Below are 20327 nucleotides of genomic sequence, written 5' to 3' on the forward strand. Positions count from 1 at the left end.
TGCCCAGATCAGGCCAAGTGTGGGGCGGCACCTGGGGCCACACTGCCAAGGCCACTAGGGGTCTGTTCCCTCAGGACCTGGCTCGAGGCTGGTCTGTGGGTGGACTCAGCAGAGGCAGCCCTGGCCCCACCCCAGACCCCGTGAGTCAGAATCCGTGCCTTAACGAGAGCCCAGATGACTCCTGCCCTTGAACTTCTGAGAAGTCTGCTCCCGGTGATGTGCCGCCCTGTGCCCACCGTGCCATCGCCCTCCGCCCCCGAGCGGCGGGCTGAGGCTGCCACGGCCGGGTTTGGGGCAGCCCCCCGTCCCCACCACCTTCTCGCGTGTGTCATGACCTCCCAGGCAGCCGCCGACTGACTCACGCAGGGAGGTCCCGCTGGGAGGGTTAATAGTCAGTCCTGACTCCTGTGCCCAAAGCCCTCCCTGAGAGAGCAGGCCAGACCCCCCGCCTCTGCCTGAGTCATCTGGGCGGCCTTCAGCCAGTTTCTGTCACGGCACCTTTTGACCACATCCCATGAGTCTCGGGTCCCCCCACAAACAAGTCAGTCAGACCGAGGAGGTGCGATCCTCGCCGTACCACTCGCCCGCTGCCTGAACCCGGGCGAGGGGCCAGAGCTGCCCGCCCTGCAGCTCTGTCATCGGTGAGACAGGGGGTGACTGTCCCATCGCCTCATGGAGGGGAGCTGTTTACAGAGAGCTGTGTGTGCCTGGCACCAGGGACAGCAGGGAAGAAAACAGACTGCTCCCTGCCCTTCTGGGGTTTCCTAACAAGGCACTGTGGGCAGAGGGGGGACCACAACACGCAAGCGGCGTGCCAGCCAGCCTGTTGCATGTGTGAGTGAGTGAGTGAGTGAGTGAATGAATGAATGAATTATGCAAATGCAGCTCCACCACCAGCCTCCCTCCTCCAATCACAAAGCGGCCTCTGTGGACTTCCACCCCGAAGCCCCGGAGGAGTTGGTTTCAGACACACGGTGGAAGGGTGGGGGTGGGGCCTTCGGGCTCCCAGCAGCTGATGGATGTGGAAGGAATGGAGCCATTATAAAAATATTTCAGATTTAGAATGCATTTGCCTGAAATAGGCAATAATTGAGGCAGAATTAGAGCTGTTTTTCAGAGAGTTGCACAAATTCATTGTGTGCCTGTGTGTGTGTGATGGTCTTAAAAACAGTATGATTTAGAACACATTCCCTCACAGTCTGAGAGCCTGCTCGTGCGAAGAACAGGAGAGGGGTGGCTGAGAACACCCCTCAGGCTCCTGACATTCCCGCTGAGGACTCCCTGAGCCTGCTGCCATCACAGAACGTGAGAGCCAGCGAAGGGGCCCTGGAGGGCACCCACCGGCCCCATGTCTCCTGGGAGAAAAACGAGGCCCTCACTACCCACGTTAAGTAGGTGATTCCAGGGAGCAGGAAATGGGGATTCGAACCCAGGTCCCTGACTCCCGGCCCAGGGCCCTTCACAGGACATTGTGCAGCCCTCCTCGAGGTCCCAGCACGGCCCGGGAAACACTGCTGGTCGGCGTGGATACTCCGGGCTGAATGGGCAAAGCACCGCGCCAACCAAAGCCCACCGGAGGCCACAGGCTGTGCACGGGGAGCTCCATGTGCACGCCAGCCGGGCGAGGGCAGGCAGGAGGAGCAGAGACCAAGACGGGGGGGGGGGGGGGGTTGCCAGGGCTGCGGCTGCGGGAGGGGCTGAGTGCGGTGGGGCACCGGGGAGCTCCAGGGGGCAGGGAGGTCCTGTATTTCCACCGTGGCGCTGGCTCCAAGGGCTGTACGTGCCCATCACAGCTCACGGAACCAGACATGAACAAGGGCAAGTTCTCCTGGATGCAAGGTGTACCTCGGTTGTTTGAAAAGAGCAGCCTCAGGTCGCAGTGGTGAGGATAACGAGAGTGATAATAATGATAACCTTGAATGCCAGAAGGCAGTCAAGTTCTGGGGGAGGCCTTCCAGGTGCCGGTGGTCAGCGCAGGGAGACGCCCTGTTCTCGGCAGTCAGCCTCAGCCAAGCATTTCCGACGGCAGCTTCTCCCGGGAGGCTCGTCGCCTGCACGTCCCCGAAACCCGAGGGCCCCAGCCCCAGGCTGGCTTTGCTCCCACGTGTCCCGCTGGCAGTGAGTGGCAGTGGCCCGCCCAGTTACCCCAGGCCCCCGAAACCCCAAATTGGGACGGCCCCTTCCTTGCTCCTTCACAGATCACCATGACTCACCAATCCTGTCATCCCTCTGGCACAATATCCCCACCCCGGCCTCCGCCCCGGCTGAGGCACTCACCTGCCATACCTGGGTGACACCCGGGTGAAACCTGCCCTCTGGCCTCGGCCCCTCAGCCTGGCCTGCCCCCGCTTCCAGGGTCTGCCTCCTCCTGGTTTGTGAGCATCAAAGATGCAGCAGGAGCTCCCTGACCCAGTTCAGAGACCCCCACAGACCAGCCCCGACTCAAATTAACTCCTGCATTACCCGTAACCCCCCCAACGGGACCCCTGCCCACTCGCTGTCCCCGCATCAACTCTCAGCTGAGCAGAGTCACCCCAGGAGGGAGGCACAGAGCGAGAGGAAAGGAGAGAGAAGGAGACGTTGGAAGGATTGAACCCTGAACTCCCCGCAGCCCCTGCCGGGACCCCCCCAGTGACAGCAACCTTATCGCCCCCAGAGCAGCTGCCCCGCCTTCCGACGGCTCTGACGCCAAAGCTGGAGCCTGCCCTCTCCCGCGGTCCACTCCTTTCCCCTTGAATTCCTCAGAAAGCGTTTGCTTCCAAGTTAGTTACACAAGCCACTCTAAGCCTTTCCCCACAAGTGCACCCTATGAATAGAATGAACAAACCTCAATTATAAAATGTTGGTGAATGCATCCAAATTGCCGTGGTTAAACGGTAATTTTCCTTGATAAAGATGTGGTTCGCCGGGATGCGCAAATTACCCCAAATTTCATCGAATCTGAATGGGAGTCGAAAACGCATTCTGAACGGAACATTGAGCCCGGTGATCCTAACGGAAAAATTGTTCTCTTTTCTAGCCTGAAGCCCTCAAAGCTGGCGAAGTTCGGGGAGCTTACTGATCTCCAGTCGTTCTGTTGAGAAAAAGATCAGCCCTATTTGCATGGAGACCAGGGATGGTGACCATTTGCAAAGGCCCCGGAAGGAATCGGCAGGGGGTTCATGGGAAATTGCTGACGAGCTGGCCAAGGCGAGACCTGAGCCACTCTCGGAAGAAGAAAAGACGCCCCTCCCTGATGAGATCCAAGAAGACAAAGAACCCCGTTACCCCAACCGGATTCACAGAAAGTCCGTCTTCAACCGCACCGTGAAACGCAGGAGCAAAGGCAAGGCTGGCGACACTTCTGAGCCGGGCCCTGGGCATCTGGCAGGTCAGTACCGGGGTCAGCTGTCCCAGCTGCTCCTTGACATGCACCCAGAGCCATCAGGGCAGAAGGGCCCTTGTTAGATGACAGGAGCATACAAGGCCATGAGAACCACCAAGGACAGGCCCCACACGGTGGGACAGCCTGAGGCCGATACCTAACGAACACGCATTCTCCCCGTGTGGTGGTGATGCAGATACTCCGGCAGAAAGCATTGACTCAAATCACACAGTAAAACTGGCTTTTATGTGTAAAAGATGTTTGGCTTTAGGACTCAACAAAACACCCCCAGGCGTCCTTGCATCCGAGGAGGGAGGCTCGGAGCCGTCCACGTTTGGGGACATCTGGGAACACGAGGCTGTGCTTGTCCTCTCCCCGTTGCCATGACAGCCGGGGTTTCTGCGGCTCCGGAGACACACAAGATCAGTACCCTTGGAGGCGCCTGCAGCCGGAGCCCTGCGTCTGTCATCCTGTTCCTAGCCCGCGTTTCCTGCTCCAGGTCTGCTCGTCGGGCAGAGCACACAGTCAGGGACATTTACAGATGGGGGTGTCAGGGCCACGGACCCCCGTCCTGGCGACTCGAGTGGCGGAGCAGGCAGCACGCTGGGGGTGTGGAGGGTGAGACAGTGTCCCTGTCCCCGGGGGACGGCCGCTGTCGCCGGCCGGACAGTGCGCCCCCCTGAGTGTGCTGCAGGTGGCAACCCCTGCTTCCACGTGGGGGCGTCACGTGCTCTGCCAATAACTCGTGTCGTAAACTCCACGAGGAAGCCCTTTGCCATATGTGAGACCACCCTCAAGTCACAGAGACAAAACAATGTCACTGTTTCTTGTGATCACGGGGGTGGATTGGGTGGCTCCTGCCTGGGCCACTTGGACCTCCGCGGTCAGCTAGCGGCCTTGGCTTCTCTGGTGTTGGAAGGTCAAAGGAAGCCTCGCTGACCTCTCTGGTGACTAGTGAGCTGGCTGGTCCGGGGGCATCTCAGCTGGGACCGCCAGCTCTGCTCCCCGTGGTCTCTCATCCTCTGACAGGTCGGCTCGAGCTCTTTCGCACAGCAGCAGGCTTCCCAGAGAGCGACAGCAGCAGCCACCAGGCCTGGAGACCTGGACAGAGGTCCCGCACGGTCACTTCCACCACATTCTACGGGTCCTAGCCGCTCACAGGGCCAGCCTAGATCAAAGCAGACGGGGGAAGTGGCACACAGCGTGCGGTCACCTGACATCTGCCCCGCACACTAACAGAATCACGTGTGGAGTACCGGCCAGCAAGAGAGACGCGGCGACTGAAATACAGCAGTCACAGAAGCTGGGGGTCGGTGCATCGTATTACTCCCCCAGCGTCTGCATGTGTTTGCGATGTTCCACACATTCAAAAACTCACACACGAAGACACAGGTGCTGTCCTTGAGGGGTCCACAAGATTGCAATGACGTCATTTCATAGCAAGCAGTGTGTCAAAGCTGAGGAGAGGTAAAGGCAAAGAACTAGACTCTTCTGGGGGAGTTAGGAAAGATCCCCCCAAAAGACGAGGTTTCAGATGAGTCTTGAAGGCTGTGTAAGGACAGGGTCAGTGACAATGAGAGCCACCTTGGCTGAGCACGTACAGGTGCAGTGACTGCGTCGGGCAGGCATTTCCAGGGTGGCCTTACCAGACCCATTCTACAGTTTTTTATAAAAAAGAACTGAGGCCCAGAGAGATTGAGTTGCCCACCCCAAAGCACATGGCTGGTGAGTGGTGCAGCTTCAGCCGGGGCTCGGACCCTTCCGGTCCCAGAGCCTGTGCAGGTGGGGAGCCCGTTAGGGCGGCTCTGACCGACAGAAATGTAACTCAGGCCACACGCCACTTCAGACTTTCCAGGGACCACATTGCCAAAGTGAAAAGAAATGGGTAAAATTCACATTAACAAGGCATTTTACTTAACGCCACACAATACATCCAAAATGTTGTCATTTGATCACGTAGTCAATAATCAAGATAAAAATTAGTAATGAGCCCTGGCTGTGCGGCTCAGTTGGTTAGAATGTTGTCCCGGTGCTCCCAGGTTGCGGGTTCGAACCTGGTCAGGGCACGTACAAGACTCAACCAATGAGTGCATGAGTAAGTGGAACAACAAGTGGGTGCCTCTCTCTCTCTCCCTCCCTCCCTCTCTCTGTAAAATCAATCAATAAAAAATAAAATGAAAATCAGTAATGAGATACTTTGCGATTTTTGGCACTAAGCTTTTGAAATCTATTGAATAGTGTATATTTATAGCACCTCCATTTACATGCTTCATTTCCATTGGAAAGACTTAAACTGGATTTATGTGTCTTAAAATATACAGTCAGAAAAGTAGATTTACATACGCAGATTGTTCCAGATATCCTCAAAAGGTTTCCAATAACTGACTCGAGGACCAGTTTTTATATCTAAATTTAAACTAATTTAAGTTAAAAAAAATAAACAAGCATTTACCTCCCAGTCACACTGGCCACCCTTCAAGTGTGTGGTAGCCGCACGGGGCTGGGGAGGGGGGATTAGAGAGCCGAAATGCAGAGAAGAGTGACTCAGGGCCCGGGGTGGGGACCTTCCTGAGAGGAGGAGGGGGGTGGGGGCTGTGAGTGAGAGGAGGCTGGAGAGGGCACGGGGTCACCGGGGAGGGGGCCTCCAGCCCGGGCCTCTGGGCCTGGGGGAGAACCTGCGGACTCCAGATAGGTGCAGATAGGCGACAACAGCCCCGAAGGTGCCGCTCGTGTCCAGACCAGGAGTGTTTTCATCAGGCTCCCGGGTTTATTATTAAAGTGACACTCCCACTCCCCCCCACCCCCGGGAGTTAACTCCCCGGGCCGGCCCTGTGCTTCCTGACCCAGAGTCCTTTGCTCGGCCCGGCCCGCGAGGGGCAGACAGACAGGCCTCCTGGCATCAGCCTGCTGCTGAAATCCTGTGCTTTGGGACTAAAAAAAAAAAAAATAGTGAAGCCTCTGTCTTAAATAATTTTAGGAATATGAGTTAGTCATAAGACTTACTCATCTTCCCGGGGCCCATCTGGATTGGCTGTGAAGACGAGACACAGAAGCACAATAAAGGGTGGCTGGAACATCTATTTTTCCACAAGACTGGAAAAACGAACCCAGCTCCGAAAGAACGCGTGAGAAAAGAAGACACATAAAGCAGTTCTGATTCTTATTTACAAAAAAAAAGAAGAGAGAAGAGAAGAGAAAAGAAAAGACAGGAGTTAACCCCCAATTCCCGAACAATAAAGCAGGCCTGCACTCTGGGCCAGAGGTGAAGACATTCCCTGTGTCGCCTGCTGAACGGGCGCCCTTCGAAAGTCACCCTGGGGGTCTGACGACCCCCCCCCCACACACACACAGGGGTGATGTGACGCTCTGTGGGACGTGACTTATTTAACACTGACTAGGAGATGTGGACATTGTACAGTTTGACATTTATGGGTCAGTGTGTTGCACGTGATTTTTGTCCCGCAGAAACACGGACGGCTGTTTTTGGTGATCCTCCTTCCGTGTGCCTGTACACTTGTATGTAGGTGTGTGTGTGTGTGTGCGTGTGCATGCACGTGGACTCTCTTATATCATAACTGTAATTTCCACAGGGGCGGCACCCGAGGTCCCCAAATGCAGCACCAGGTGCGCCACGTGCCCCCCGGGGGCGGGAGAGGAAGAACTAACTCCCTTCTTCTGCCCCCTCCTCCCCCCAACCCCGCTCCTTGCCTGGAAAGGGGACACATTTTCTAACTTGCTACATTTTTAAAAATGTTACAGATTCACCGGAAAATGGAAAACCTGTAAAAGAGCCCCCGGCCTTCGGTTTCTCCCAGAACGAAAGGCCCCTTTGGCGAAGGCGGACCCCGACGGACCCAGGAGCCGAGAGAACCAGGTGAGAGACAGCGAGTCGTGGAGGGACCGGTTCGTGACGACGCAGCAGGCGCCGCCTCGGTGCAGAGTCTCGATGGGGAGGCGGGGGTGTCTTGTGTTACAATAAAAAGGGGGGTAACTTTTAGTTGCTTGTGTTTTTAACCTCGCCACAATGTCCTTTAAGACGTGTAACCCCCTTGTGACTCCTCCGTCACAAAACTAGGAGATTGTAGGGATTGCATACACTGAGAAGTAGGAAAAGAAAAAGAAAAATCGCTGTATTGCCGCCACCCGGAGAGGTTGTACTGCGCCGTGCTTGTTTCAGGTCTTTTTCCTCCACTCCTTACGCATATTTTCTGTTCCTAACACAGGATCCTGCTCTTGCTTTGCATTCGGTCTTGTAAACTGCTTAATGAACGGTCTGTCACAACACTTCTCCGTGTTTCTAAATATTTTATGAAACAATCCATAGTATGATTGGATTGGGGGTCATTAATCGCGCTCCTGTGGAGGGCGTTTGGGTATTGTATCAGTTAGGGCTGAACTGAGCGGCTTGTAACCACACACCAGCCAACCCAACAAGCCCCCAGATAACACAGCTGGAGGGATGGACGCCTGGAGGGCTGTGGGGACAGCAGCTCCTTCCCGCCTTCAGGCCCCTTTCTGCCTTCTACTCTGACCTCTGCCAAGGTGATGGCCAAAGTCCCAGCCGTCACAGCCACGTTCAGGCGGAAGGGAAAATGGAAAGCCAGGGTGGTGGGGGGTCGGTGGGAGGGAGAAGGAGGGAGGGCATATGCCAGCCTAGTCTGACCCTTTCAGGAGCTCCCCTGAAGCCCACGCAACAATTAGTGCTTATATCTCATTGGCCAACACTGGGTCACATGGCCACCTCCATCAGCAAGGGGGGCTGAGAAATGTATGTCTTATTTAAACCGGGTCAGTGTCCGCTCCTCCGCCCAGTGAATTGGGAGGACGTGAATTGGGAAGGAAGAAAGGACAAAGAATACAGGGAGGGCCGCAGCAATCCCCGATCCAAGAGACTTTCAAATTCTTGGCTATTTTGTAAGCTACACTATGATGAATATTACTGTGGCAAAATCCTCTTGCCCATCTCTCATTACTTCCTTAAGCTAAATTCCTACAAAGCTGACACTCTCCACAAATCCCTGGGTAGTTACGGGGAGATGGCGTTCTCATAGCTGCACCGGGGAAGTGCGGACCCAGCTTCCTGTCCCAGAACCAGGTAGAAATACACCCTTTTGCTTCCTTGTACAAATCGTGGGCACACAGCTGGAGGAATGACGAGTGTATTAGTCCTCCTGAGCTGCCGTAACAAAACACTGCAGACTGGGGGCTGAAACAACAGAGATTCGTTTTCCCGCAGTCCCGGGGAACGAAATGCCTAAGGCAGGGCACCAGCATGGTAGTGCCCTGGGAGGGCTCTCTATTCACCGTGCAGGCGGCCACCTCCTTGCTGTGCCTTCACGGGGCAGACACAGAAGGAACGCAGCTCTGGTCTTTTCCTCTGTATCCGGGTCCCACCCTTGGGACCTCATTAGACCTCACTATCTTCCACAGGTCCCATATCTGAACACCTTGACATTGAGGGCTGGGGCTTTGACATACGAATTTGAGAGCGGGGACGCAATTCAGTCCCTGGCAATGAGTGTTTACATCCATACTCGCATATGCCCACCCAACCGTCAGCCGGACCAAGATACGGAACATTTCCACTGCGCCGAGAGGCTCCCTAAGGCCGGTGTCTTCAGTCAATGTCTAACCACCTCATATATCACCTTCTTCCGATTTGTATCGCCATTAGATTAGTTTTGCTGGTTCTTGAGCTTCACATCAGTGGGACCGTACAGTGCGAACTCTATGGTGTCTGGCTTATTTTTGCTCAACACAATATTTTCATGCTTCATTCACGTCTGCCTATCAGATTATGCTCCTCACTGCTGAGGAGTATTACCAGGAGTTGCTTATCCATCCTCCTGTTGATAAATATTTGGGTCGTCTTCAGTTTTTGACTATTACAAATAGTTGCCATGAAGGTTCAGAGAACAAGTCTTTTTTTTTAAGATTTTATTTATTTATTTTTATAGAGGGAAGGGAGGGAGAAAGAGAGAGAGAAACATCAATGTGCGGTTGCTGGGGGCCATAGCTCGCAACCTAGGCGTGTGCCCTGACTGGGAATCGAACCTGCGATGCCTGGTTTGCAGCCTGAGCTCAATCCACTGAGCTACGCCAGGCAGATCGAGAACAAGTCCTTCTGTGGGCGCAGGCCTTCGTTTTCCTGGGGTGCGCGCACAGGAGCGGAAGCCCTGCGTCTCGGGGCAGGGGCGTGTTCCACGTTACTAGAGATGGTCACGTGGTCTCTCAGAACGGCTGCACTGCCGCGCACGCGCACGTCTGCGCGGCCGGGGCTCGGAGCTGTCAGTCTGGGCAGCTCTCCCCACTCGAGGACACCGTGGTTTCTCACGGGGGACTTAGCGTGTGGTCCCTCCTGACGAATGATGCCGAGAGCAGTCTCACATGCTGAAGGACCGCTTGTCTTCTATTGTGAAGTTCCCGGTTAACTCTTCCGCCTATTATTTATTTATTTATTTATTTATTTATTTATTTTAGTTTGCGGGCTTTCTCGTGTGTCTTGAACACAAGTTCTTGGTCAGATATATGTATCTCAAATGCCTCCTACCAGCCTGTGGATTAGCTCTTAGGGGTTTTGTTTGTTTGTTTGTTTGTTTGTTTTTGTCTTTCAATGAACAGAAAGTTTTTATTTCGGCGAAGGCCATTCTATCAATGTTTTCCCTGGATTGTTAGTCCTTTAGCATCCTATCGAAGACATATGTGATTACTTCAAGGTCACAGAGGTGTTCTCCTGTGCTTTCCTTGTAGAAGTTTTGCGCTTTGCCCTCCCCATTTGCGTCTGCGGTCCACGTGCATAGGAGTTGCTTTAATGTCATGAAATAGAACTCCTGTTTCCCCAGTAAATGGCACTGGTGTTTTGTTTTGTTTTAAACTCACTGGCTGCAGACATGTGGGTCTTTTCCAGACTTTTATTGTTTCATTGATCTCATTGTTTTCCCTTTTGTCTAGTCACACTGTCTTAAATAACTGTAGCTTTGTGCTAAGTCTTACAGTCTGCTAGTGAAACCCTTCCTATTTGTTCTTTTTTTAAGATGGTCTTGGCTATTTTAAGTCCTTGCATTTCCATACCAATTTTAAAAATCAATTTGTCAATGTCTACTCCCAAAAAAGTCTGTTAGGGTTTTGGGTAAGATTGCATTGTCACTGCAGATGAATTTGGAGATAGGACATCTGAATATTGGCACCTTAAACTGTTCACACGTCCTAATGTTCCATTTATTTGGATATTCCTTAAATTAATCCAGAAATTATCTATAGTTTTCAGTATAGAGGATTTACACGCATTTTAATTACATTTGTTCCTAGGCATTTAACCCTTTTGATCCTATTTTGAAAGTCAGTGTTTATTCATTTCATTTTCCAATTGTTTGCTGGTAGCACGTTGTGAAAAATCCATGTTTGCACGGTCACCTGGTACCCCATGACCTTGATGAACTCACTTATTAGTTCTAACTGTTTATCCCTTTGGATTTACCATGCACACTATCCTGCCAGCCGCGAGTACAAACAGTACCGGTCCTTTGCTGTCTCCATGCCTGCTCTTTCTTTTTTCTTGCCTCATGGCGCGGGTGCAGGCATCTGTTACACATCGAATAGAAGTGACGGGAGTCGATGTCCTTGGTCACGGCTGCTTTGACCACGAAGATCAGAGACTCACTCAAACTTGACCAGGTGAAGGGGAGATACTGTACGGATGCTGCAGTCCCACAGAACCCACGTATACGAGGTGGACCCCCGCTTTACGGGAACTGGAAGGCCATCAGGAACCAGAGCCACTTTGTTCTTTCCTCAGGGCAGCAGCGGGGCGCTCTTCGCGGACGGCTCTAGCCAGTCCCGGGCCGTCCCAGACCAGCACCTCTCTCGGTCTGTCCCCGAGCACGTGACCCGGAATGGCGGCCAGAGCCAGGGTGACCTTTCAGCTCCGCTCCCCGCAGCCAGTGGGGACTTCCTTCCGTACGTCTGGGAGAAGGAAAAATTCTAAGGACCAGAATCTGGTTGGCTCTCCTTGGGCCAGGTGTTTATCTCTGGGCCAGTCAGCTAAAAGAACAGGAGGCGGGATTAACGGGGCCTTTCCCACTTCAGTGAGAGCTGTGTGGGGGGGAGGGGGCATCTTTGAGAAGTGTGTGAGCAAGAACCAGGCCCCCCAAACAGGTCTCCTGTAGTGAGCGCCTGGGTCTCCCGTGTGAGCGAATGACAAAGACGACTCGGGGAGGGGAGGTGCAGCGGAATGGACACAGAGCAGTGGGGGCCGGGGGCAGCAGGTCGGCGGGGTGAGGTCGTCCCAGACCCGCCGTGGGCCCAGCGGCTAGTCCCCCGCTTGCAGGAAGCTTGGGTGGGGCTGACACGGAGCACGTGCTGTTCTTCTTCATGGCCAGTGCTTGTCCCCAGAGGTCCCATGACTGCCTGTGGCGCACCCGAGGGTGTCCTGCCAGTCCTCTCCCACGTGCCAACAGCGGGGGTTGGGGGGTGGAGGCACGATGCTGTTGGGCAGTGCGGCAGGAGAGAAGTGCAGTCACTGCAGGGAGGTGAGCCGCACAGAGGGTGCAGGGGAGGAACTAACGGGTGTGGAGTGCCTCTGTGTGCGCTGTCTCTTTAAATCCTCTTTCCATCGTGCCTGTTTCACAGATAAGAAAACTGAGACCCAACAGAAGTTCCTCACTGCCGTATTTTGCCGTGCAAAATGTGCCATTTTGCCCAAATTTTGGAGGGAAAAATAAGGATGTGCCTTATGCATGGGTAGTACTAATTCTGTATCTATATACATGTTTTTAATTCTTTTATTTATGCTTATGTGTTAAAAGTGAAACTCTAGAAAGCAATAACCATGTCCTGGAATACAATAATCGGTTTGGTTTCTACATATAAATAAATAAAAAATGAATTGTAAAATTAAAATGACATTTTTTTCCTGAAAGTTTGGATCAATATGTGGGTGTGCATTATACACGGCAAAATATGGTAGTCTGAGGCTGCACCGTGAACCCCGGGGCTTGGACTCCACCCCTCACGACCTCCCCAGGCAGCCCAGGTGGAGACACTGCCAGGGTGCACTTGGCTGTGAGGCGGAGGGTGCTCCTGCTAACCTGCTCACAGGGGGCACAGCCCAGAGGTACGGGGGGCCCCACCCCCCTGCCCACTGCCCCATCAGCCCCTTACAGGTCCCCTCAAGTCAAGCCTTCCAAGTTGGGTCTCTGCTAGAGACGCGAAGTCACAAACCAAGGTTCGAATCCCAGAAATCATTTCCTTGTCGCAGAAGTGCCAAGTAGATACACATAAAAAAAGAACAGAACTCAAATGTGTGTTTCTATAAATGGACATTTCTATATAAAATTAGACTGCATTATGAAATTTCACAAGGGGCAGCAGTGTTTCTGCCTAAATCCAGCAGGCTAATGCTTCCTAGACTGTTTTTCCACGGATGTTCCAACCACGAATCCCTCTGTCTTCTGCTGGCCGGGCCCTGGAGGACTTGCAGGAGCTCTTCGCGGCTCCAAGGTGGGTGGCCTGCCTCAGACGGGAGAGACCCCCCAGGGGCCGCGCTCAGTGGGGCGGCCAGGGACAGACGGCTTCACGAAGTGTGACCAGCTCTGCTCCTGCTGGTCCAGCCAGACCTTCCTGGCCATTAACTATCGCAACTATTATCCCGGGATCCCTCTCCAAAAGGGTCGTGGCCATGAAATCCCTCGCGGCCACCAAAGACGCATGCCTGCACCGTGTCTCTGATTCTGGGCGAGAACCAGTTTCGATGTGAGCAACTGTACGTGTTTCCATGGAGATAGGCCCGTTCCGTGTACCGTCACCTTGGGGGCAGCTTGTAAAAGCTGCAGTGAGTCGTTACCAGGAGCCTCACGGGCTTTACGATCTGGAACCCCAAGGAGCTTCGCTGTGGGCTGGGGGGGCTGCCTCTTCACGCAAGGAAGCTGCTCTCGGGTTCTACCATTGCTCGGTCACGGCGGGGGGGGGGGGGGGGGGTGGCACCATGGGAACCCGGCGACTGCAGCTGCGCTCCAGCCCGCCTCTAGACCCCGCCCCCGATGTAGAAGAAACCACCGGAGAGGGAGGAACGGGTACAACCGCACCACGCGGATGCCACCAGCACAAGCCCAACAGGACGGGTGACCCAGTTTCTCATCCAAGTGCGAGGAAGGGCGGGGGCGATGCAAAGCAGCACCAGCCACGTGCCCCCCCATTCCGTGGAGACCTTCCTGGAGTCTCCCCTCCGGCAGAGGACGCTGACCAGGGGAATTTGAACACAGACCAGATATTGGATGCTGTTAAAAATTATTAGTTTTTAGAGGTAGTATGGTTACCTTCTAAGTCCATGTCTTTTAGAGACACGTTCTGAAATGTTCTGGGTGAAACAGGGTGATGTCCGGCATCTACTTCAGAACCATCCCAGCCCGGGAGGGAGGCTGGGGCAGAGACGGAGGGAGACGAGCCGGCCGTGTCTAACTGCCGTCTCTGGGGAGAAGTCTCCGGGGCGTTCATGATACTCTTCTGTCTACCTTAGAACACGTTTGAAATGTTCCGTAGTAAAAGTTTAATGTTTATGTTTTTTTTGAAAGTCACTATTTTTAAAAATGAAAAGGCAAGGGCCGAAGCAGAGAGACCCTCAGCCCACCGCAATCCGCACCCCCTGCCCATCTGCCCGTGTCTCTTTTTCCGGGAGGTCGGGCAGAATCCTCAGTTCCTGCCCCGGAGGCCGCGGGGGCGTCACTGTGGGCTCCTTACAGGCAGGCCCGTGCCCTGTTGTGTCCTCCCCTGAGCACTTAGCACGCAGCTGACACCCTGGAAGCACTCATATGTGCAAATGATTGATGAGTGATTGGTGAATGGATGGGCGGGTGGATGGACAGATGGATGGATGGATGGATAAACAAACGAACAGATACAGAGTCCCTGGGCAGAGGTTGCAACCTGGGAGCTTGAAAACCTCTTGCAGGCTCCCCAGTGCAGACTGGGCCAACAGCGGCCCAGGACTGTGCAGAGCAAGGCCCCGGCAAAGCCAGGTCAGGGGGTGGGTGAATCTCCACAGCTCTGGCAGGAACTCGGGGTCTCTGACCAGCCGGCCCAGCTGCCTTTTGGGGATACTCGCTCCCCCACCTCCCCCAGGAGGACGGGAGACCCAACGCCCGCAGCAATACAAACACGCACGGCAATGTTCATCCGTTTCCTCTCTGGCATCCTTCTTCCACCCTGCAGGGCCCGTCCAGCCCATGGACCGTGAGCAAAGGACCCCAGAGCATTCAAAGGACCCTGGGCCACTTGGACATGGTGACAGGAGAGGCCTGGATTTTCTGTCTCTAACACTGCTTCTATTCTCACACTGTCTCCGGACAAAGACGGCTATGACTTAGGTTTTACAGCTGCTGCCGCTAATGACAGACACTTCCGACAGCTGTATCTGCTTTTCGGCGGCTCTAAACTTTTTCCTGTTTGGGGAGTTGAAGGGGCGTCTTCTCCCCCTCCCCATAAGTCCCTGTTGATATGGGTGGAGGGCCTGGCCTCGAGATGGCCGAGCTGCACCCCCACCCCACCCCCCGCCACCTAACCGCCCCAGCAGTGACCAGACCTCAGGAAGTTGCAAGGAACCCAGATCTTAAGGGGTCAAACAGGAGACCTGCTCGATCTAATAACAGTAACAATAATAACGCCAATAACAAGAACAGTAACAGTCGCGGGCACTGGGCTGAGCTGGACTCGCGGATCCTACCTGCTCGTGGTTGCATCTGCAGCATCTCTGGCACGGCTGGCATCTTCTCGCCTGCTGGATGGTCCCTCTGGGCTTACCTGGCCCTATTTTGGTGATGCTAGTTCCGTTGGCCAATCATTCCTGTACTGTTTGAGCTTCCTCACTTTGCCTTGTTGCCTTTCTTCTTGTTTTCCCTTTATTTTAATCACTGTTTAAATGTTTCCCTTTTTAGTTTCACCTTTATGATTATGACCACAATTTTGCGGTCTTCTGGAAGCACTTGCAGTTATGGGGGAAACCTAAGGAAGAGGCCGTTGGAGGTGGGAGACGGTGGAAGGCGGGGCTGTTAACAAGATGATGTTCTCACTGGGGGGGCGGTCGCTGGGAGGTGTGTGAACCTGGAAGCACGGAAGCATCACCGGGCTCGCTCAGGGCAAAGATAAACTTTCCCTGGGGGTTACAGACCCGGGGCACGACCACCCCCGGGACCTGCCCCTTCAGGAATTTAAGAATGCCTTTTTGGTCCACGCGGTGAGAAGGCAGTGCGTTGGAGAGAACCAAGTGACTGTCAAGGAGCAACGACAGACAGCTCCTGAAATGTGTATCACGCTGCTCCCCAGACTTGGGCGGAGCCTGTGAGACCGGGTGCGGGAAACGTGTCAATCGGTGCCGTCAGCTGGGGTTTGAATAGCACGAGTTTCCTGGCGGTTCCTGCACTGCATGGTCCTGATGCGTTGTGCTTAGAGTTGCATTCGCATCTCAGTTCCGTCAGCAGGGCCCTGGCCTTGTCCTCACAGGCCTGCCTGCGTCCTGCGGGGAGCCTGAGGCTCGGCCGCCCGTCCCCGCAGAGCCCTCTGACGCACAGTCAAAGGCTTTGAGGCCCACCCATCCTTGTGATCTGGGGTCTCGCCTCTGGTCTGCCCCAGCCGGTCCCCCTCAGTGCTCGGACCTTAGCATGTCATGCTCTCCCTCCGCCTTCCACTCACGGAGCTTCGTCCCATGTCCTGCCACGAAACACCCCGCAGCTCCTCCTGTCGCACTGACTACAGCCGCACCGCTGCGCCTGTCCTCCACGGGAGGAAGGGTTTGTTCCGCCGACGAACCACGCGCTGGGGTTCCCACTGCACGTGGGGGGTGGGGGAGGGGAGGTGCCGGCCACAGAGACAGAGAAGGGGGCGAGGTGGCCCCGGGCGCCGCCACAGTGGCACGGCAAAGCTGCCGGCACCCAGCAGCCTGAGGGGGAGCGCCAGGCTCCCCGGTTCCTTTTTCCTCTCTGACCCCGGTCATCAGTGCCGTCAGAGCCCGACACGGACAGTGCTGCCACTACAAACCTCTGAATTCAGACCCAGGGGGCAGGAACAGCACGCTCTGTCTTGGCCAAGTTTAATGACTGTGCCAGGAGCCAGGTCTCCGCAGGTTGCAAAGTCACATGTGTGCCAAGAGGAGGCTGCCATGCCTGGCCTGGGGAGGGGGTGCCAGGAACCTGTGTTTGCATGGAAGGAACGGGACGGCTGGGGTCGGTGCAGGGGGCACGTCCCAGCACAGCGGCCTCATTTTCCAGAAGGAGTCGGCTGCGGCTGAAGAGGCTACCGGAAGCGCCCGGGCCAGTGCAGCCCCCTGGAGAGGGCCGAAGGGGCCGCAGAAGGACCCCGACAGGGTCCAATGTCTTTGCACACGTAGAAGTCTTTTCTTTAGCCAGTGTCAAACTCCCCCACTGGGACAGAGCACTGACTGTCCTCGGAAATTTCCGAGCAAGGAAGAGGAACGAGCGTGTGGCCATCCACCTCCAAGACGGCCTCCAGTGACCCCGCCGCCAGTCTGCACCCTGCTCCCCGCCCTGCGGGGCACGGCTGGGCTTCACACTACTTCTCACCGACAGTGGGTTACCGGTGCACGCATCGGAGCCCCGGCCATAGAAGGTGGTGGGCACCAGTCCATCCGACCTGCGGCTCTGGGGGAGCCACCTTCATTCGTGAGCACACGTGGCAGGCAGCCTAAGGGAACCCCCGAGTGGTGGGCAGCCGAGGGTTCCTGCCAGCGGCCACACAAGTGAGCTGGACGGCAGCCCCATGGGAGACCCATGGGAGATCGCTGTGGAGCCGGTCGTGGGTTCGTGAAAAGGGGACAGAACCGGCAGACGAGGCAAGGCTGCTTTTGCTGGTGTCTGGTTCAGGTCACACAGTCTCAGACAGGGGTCAGGGACGGGCAGTGACAGGGGACCGCCTGAGAGGGACCTGGGGTCACTGTCACTGTCAGGACTGAAGAGCCACCAGTTCCCACGTGGCCCTGGAACAGGGTGTGTCCGAGGAGAGAGGGCTTGCCCCTTGCTTGTCTGTTCTGTACAACTGCAGTACAACTAACTGTCTTGCCTGCCTGGACGCAGGAGCTGGACCAAAAGACCCTGCGAGGCCCCTCTCTGACGCCCAGACCCTCGTCTCCCAGCCCAGCACCCTGCCCACCCTCCAGTGGGTGGCTGGCCCCCAGACTCCGGGGCACCAGGGGAGAGTGGCTGCGAAGCCGACCCCGCTGCCCGCCACTGAGCCCCGGGCGGCGCCCCCCGCTGCTGGGAGTCACACACGCCTCAGACGCGAGCTGAAATAACTGATGTCAGGGCTCCTGTGTTCAAAGGGAAACCTCCGAAGTGAGCCGTGTTCTAAAAAAAAATACTCCTGCAAACAGCATCGCACACTGTATTTACAAATCGGCTAGAAAAACACACACGTTCCAAAATTAAAACGAGCAAGAGGCATGAAAGGACTATTCACAAGAGGAGAATACAAAACCTTCATAAGTAAGATTATGACAGCAGCCATAAACCAGGACGACATCACCAGCAGAGAAATGCAAACGAGAACAAGATACTTTCTGTGCGTTGAACTGGCACGTCGCTTCAGACGCTCACCCGAGTACCGGAAAGAGCTCAGAGAGAGACCCTGGCTGGGTGTAAACCAGTGTAACCCTTTGTCATTTCTCCACATTTGTGAAAAGCAGTAATAATGCTCTTAATCTCTGACCAAGAGTCTATACTGAACAACTAATTTAAAAACCAGGCAAAAGTGTGTATCACTGAGCTGTTGACACATCAGTGCATCAGACGGAAGCTTGTTGAGCACCGACCCCGATTCGGGCTTTGTGCCGGGTCCGGGGGATTCAGCGGCAGACACGGGGCGGGGGGGGGGGGCCGAAGCTCTGCCTTCCCAGGGACCACTTTCCCGGGACCCCCAGGACCCCCACGCTTAGCAAGGTGCCTGGCAACCCAGGCCAAACCCAACATTCTACACCTGACGTCTGCCTACACTTCAACTGGGTTGTCACTACATTTCTTTAAACCAAATGAGGTATTTCTCTACATACCATTTCCCCTTCCCACCGACTTTTTATAAAGAAGAAATTGAGACATACAGAAAGTGGGAAGAGTAGTACATTGAACTCCCATGCACTCCGAACCTAGATTCAATGAATTATTAAAACGCCCTGCGGCTTTGGTCAGGATGGCAGCGGCGGTAAACGCGGCTCGCACCCTCCCACGGCCACAGGAAATCACAACTAAACGGCAGAACCACCGCCAGTCGGAACCGCCTGAAATCCGGCTGAACGGAGGTCCTCCAGCGAAGGGTATGAAGAAGGAGCTATAAAGACCGGCAGGAGGGGCAGAGGTGCAGAACGGGCTTGTCCCAGAGCCACCGGGGGTGGATAAAAATCGGGAGGAACATCTGGACGGCAAAGGTCCCCCCTGAGGGGGAAGGTGTCCCAGCCGCACACCAGGCCCCCCGGCCCGGGGCCCCAGGGCCAGGACGAGAAGTGCCCGTAACTTCTGGCTGTAAAAACCACAGCGACTGTGGCGGGGTGAGGCAGAGGGCTGCTGGGATCCCAGGCAGTGCCTCTTAAAGGGCCCACACACGGACTTACTGAGACTCACGCCCCCTGAGCCTCTGTGCTGGGCAGCAGTGTGGAGGGCGCTGGAGACAGACAGGGAGGAAGTGAATTGTCTGCCTTCAGGACACAGGCTGGAGGGGCAGCTTTCTCCCAGACCGAAGCACTGGCAGAGCCATTGTTCCTTGTGCTGAGCTGCCCCCTGCAGAGCTGGCAGGCGGGAGCCGTGTCTGCGTCTCCACCAACCTGGCTGAGTCGTTGGCCCCACTTGGGTGGTTTCCTGAGACCTCACCCCACCAGCTTGTGGGTCCACCCAAATCATTTCCCGTGGCTTTTGCCTGCAAACGGCCTGTCTTGGCTCATGCTTCGGATTTTCTTAGTCTCCCAAACAAGCAGCATTGAGCCTTTGCTACCCCATCCTTCTTGCTAAGTGGCCCCAGGCCCAGCACTAGTAGCAGCCGGCCTCGGTTTGCCACGTGGCCTCTCCTGGGCAGCTCCAAGCCCAACCCAAGTAGCAGCCGTCTGCAGACCGCTGTGCAGCTCACACCACGTGGCCCCAGGCAGGGCGCAGGCAGTACATGACCTTGGCCTGAACCTACCAGGAGGCCCCTGAGCCAGCACACCTGGTGAGCAGCTTCAGACCACACCAGATCACAACTCACCCACTTCCATGAGCAACACACTCAAGGGGCAGACATGGCGGGCACCACAGCTTCTCGGAAATGAGTCCTGCTCCGTGGGGCGGGCCCCTGCCCAGCAGCTCCTCCATGGCCAGTGCCCATGGCCAGTCAGCCTGGGCGTCAGTCCCTCCCACTGATGCGCCAACAGCAATCAAGGCTGAACTGCAATGGGAGGGTGCACGCAGCCCCCACGGGGGGCACACCTGGGGGATCCATCTCGTTGGTGCCACTGGGCCCTACAGGACACCTACTGCATGCAGCCACTCTGCCAAGACCGAGACGTAGCCGCTCTACCTGGTACACGGAGACAGGCACAGGGAGGCAGCCAACATGAGGTGACAAAGAAACACGTCCCAAATGAGAGAACAGGAGAAATCTCCAGAAAAAGAACTAAATGGAATGGAGTCAAGAAAACTACCAGATACACAGTTGAAAATCCTGGTTGCAAAGATGCTTAATGAACTTAGGGGAAGAGGAGATAAACATAGAGGGAACTTCAACAGTGTGAAATAGGAACATGGAATCCGTAAAAAAGAACCAGTCGTGTAGAATCAGAGAACAGATAACGAGCTTCCCAGGCAAGAAACAGCTAAAAGTTTATCACCACCAAGCCAGTATTACAAGAAATGTGAAAAAGGCCTTCTTTCAGAAGAAGGAAAAATAAAAAGGATAAAAATACGAATAATAACTGACAATAAATACATCTGTATCAACA

At 55.1% G+C, this 20327-nt stretch overlaps 1 protein-coding gene across 1 annotated transcript in view; it reads left to right on the forward strand.

Annotated features, from left to right (window-relative positions):
- NGEF (neuronal guanine nucleotide exchange factor) overlaps positions 1 to 20327 on the forward strand; it is an 84083-nt gene that overhangs the window by 19087 nt on the left and 44669 nt on the right. The window contains exons 2-3 of the mRNA XM_036022693.1: positions 3020 to 3370; positions 7124 to 7238. Of these exons, the coding sequence (XP_035878586.1) occupies positions 3103 to 3370; positions 7124 to 7238 (383 nt within the window). The 5' untranslated portion in view covers positions 3020 to 3102. The remainder of the gene's footprint in view (positions 1 to 3019; positions 3371 to 7123; positions 7239 to 20327) is intronic.

This window comes from Phyllostomus discolor, chromosome 4, assembly GCF_004126475.2.
Source record: "Phyllostomus discolor isolate MPI-MPIP mPhyDis1 chromosome 4, mPhyDis1.pri.v3, whole genome shotgun sequence".
Classification (NCBI taxonomy): Eukaryota; Metazoa; Chordata; class Mammalia; order Chiroptera; family Phyllostomidae; genus Phyllostomus; species Phyllostomus discolor.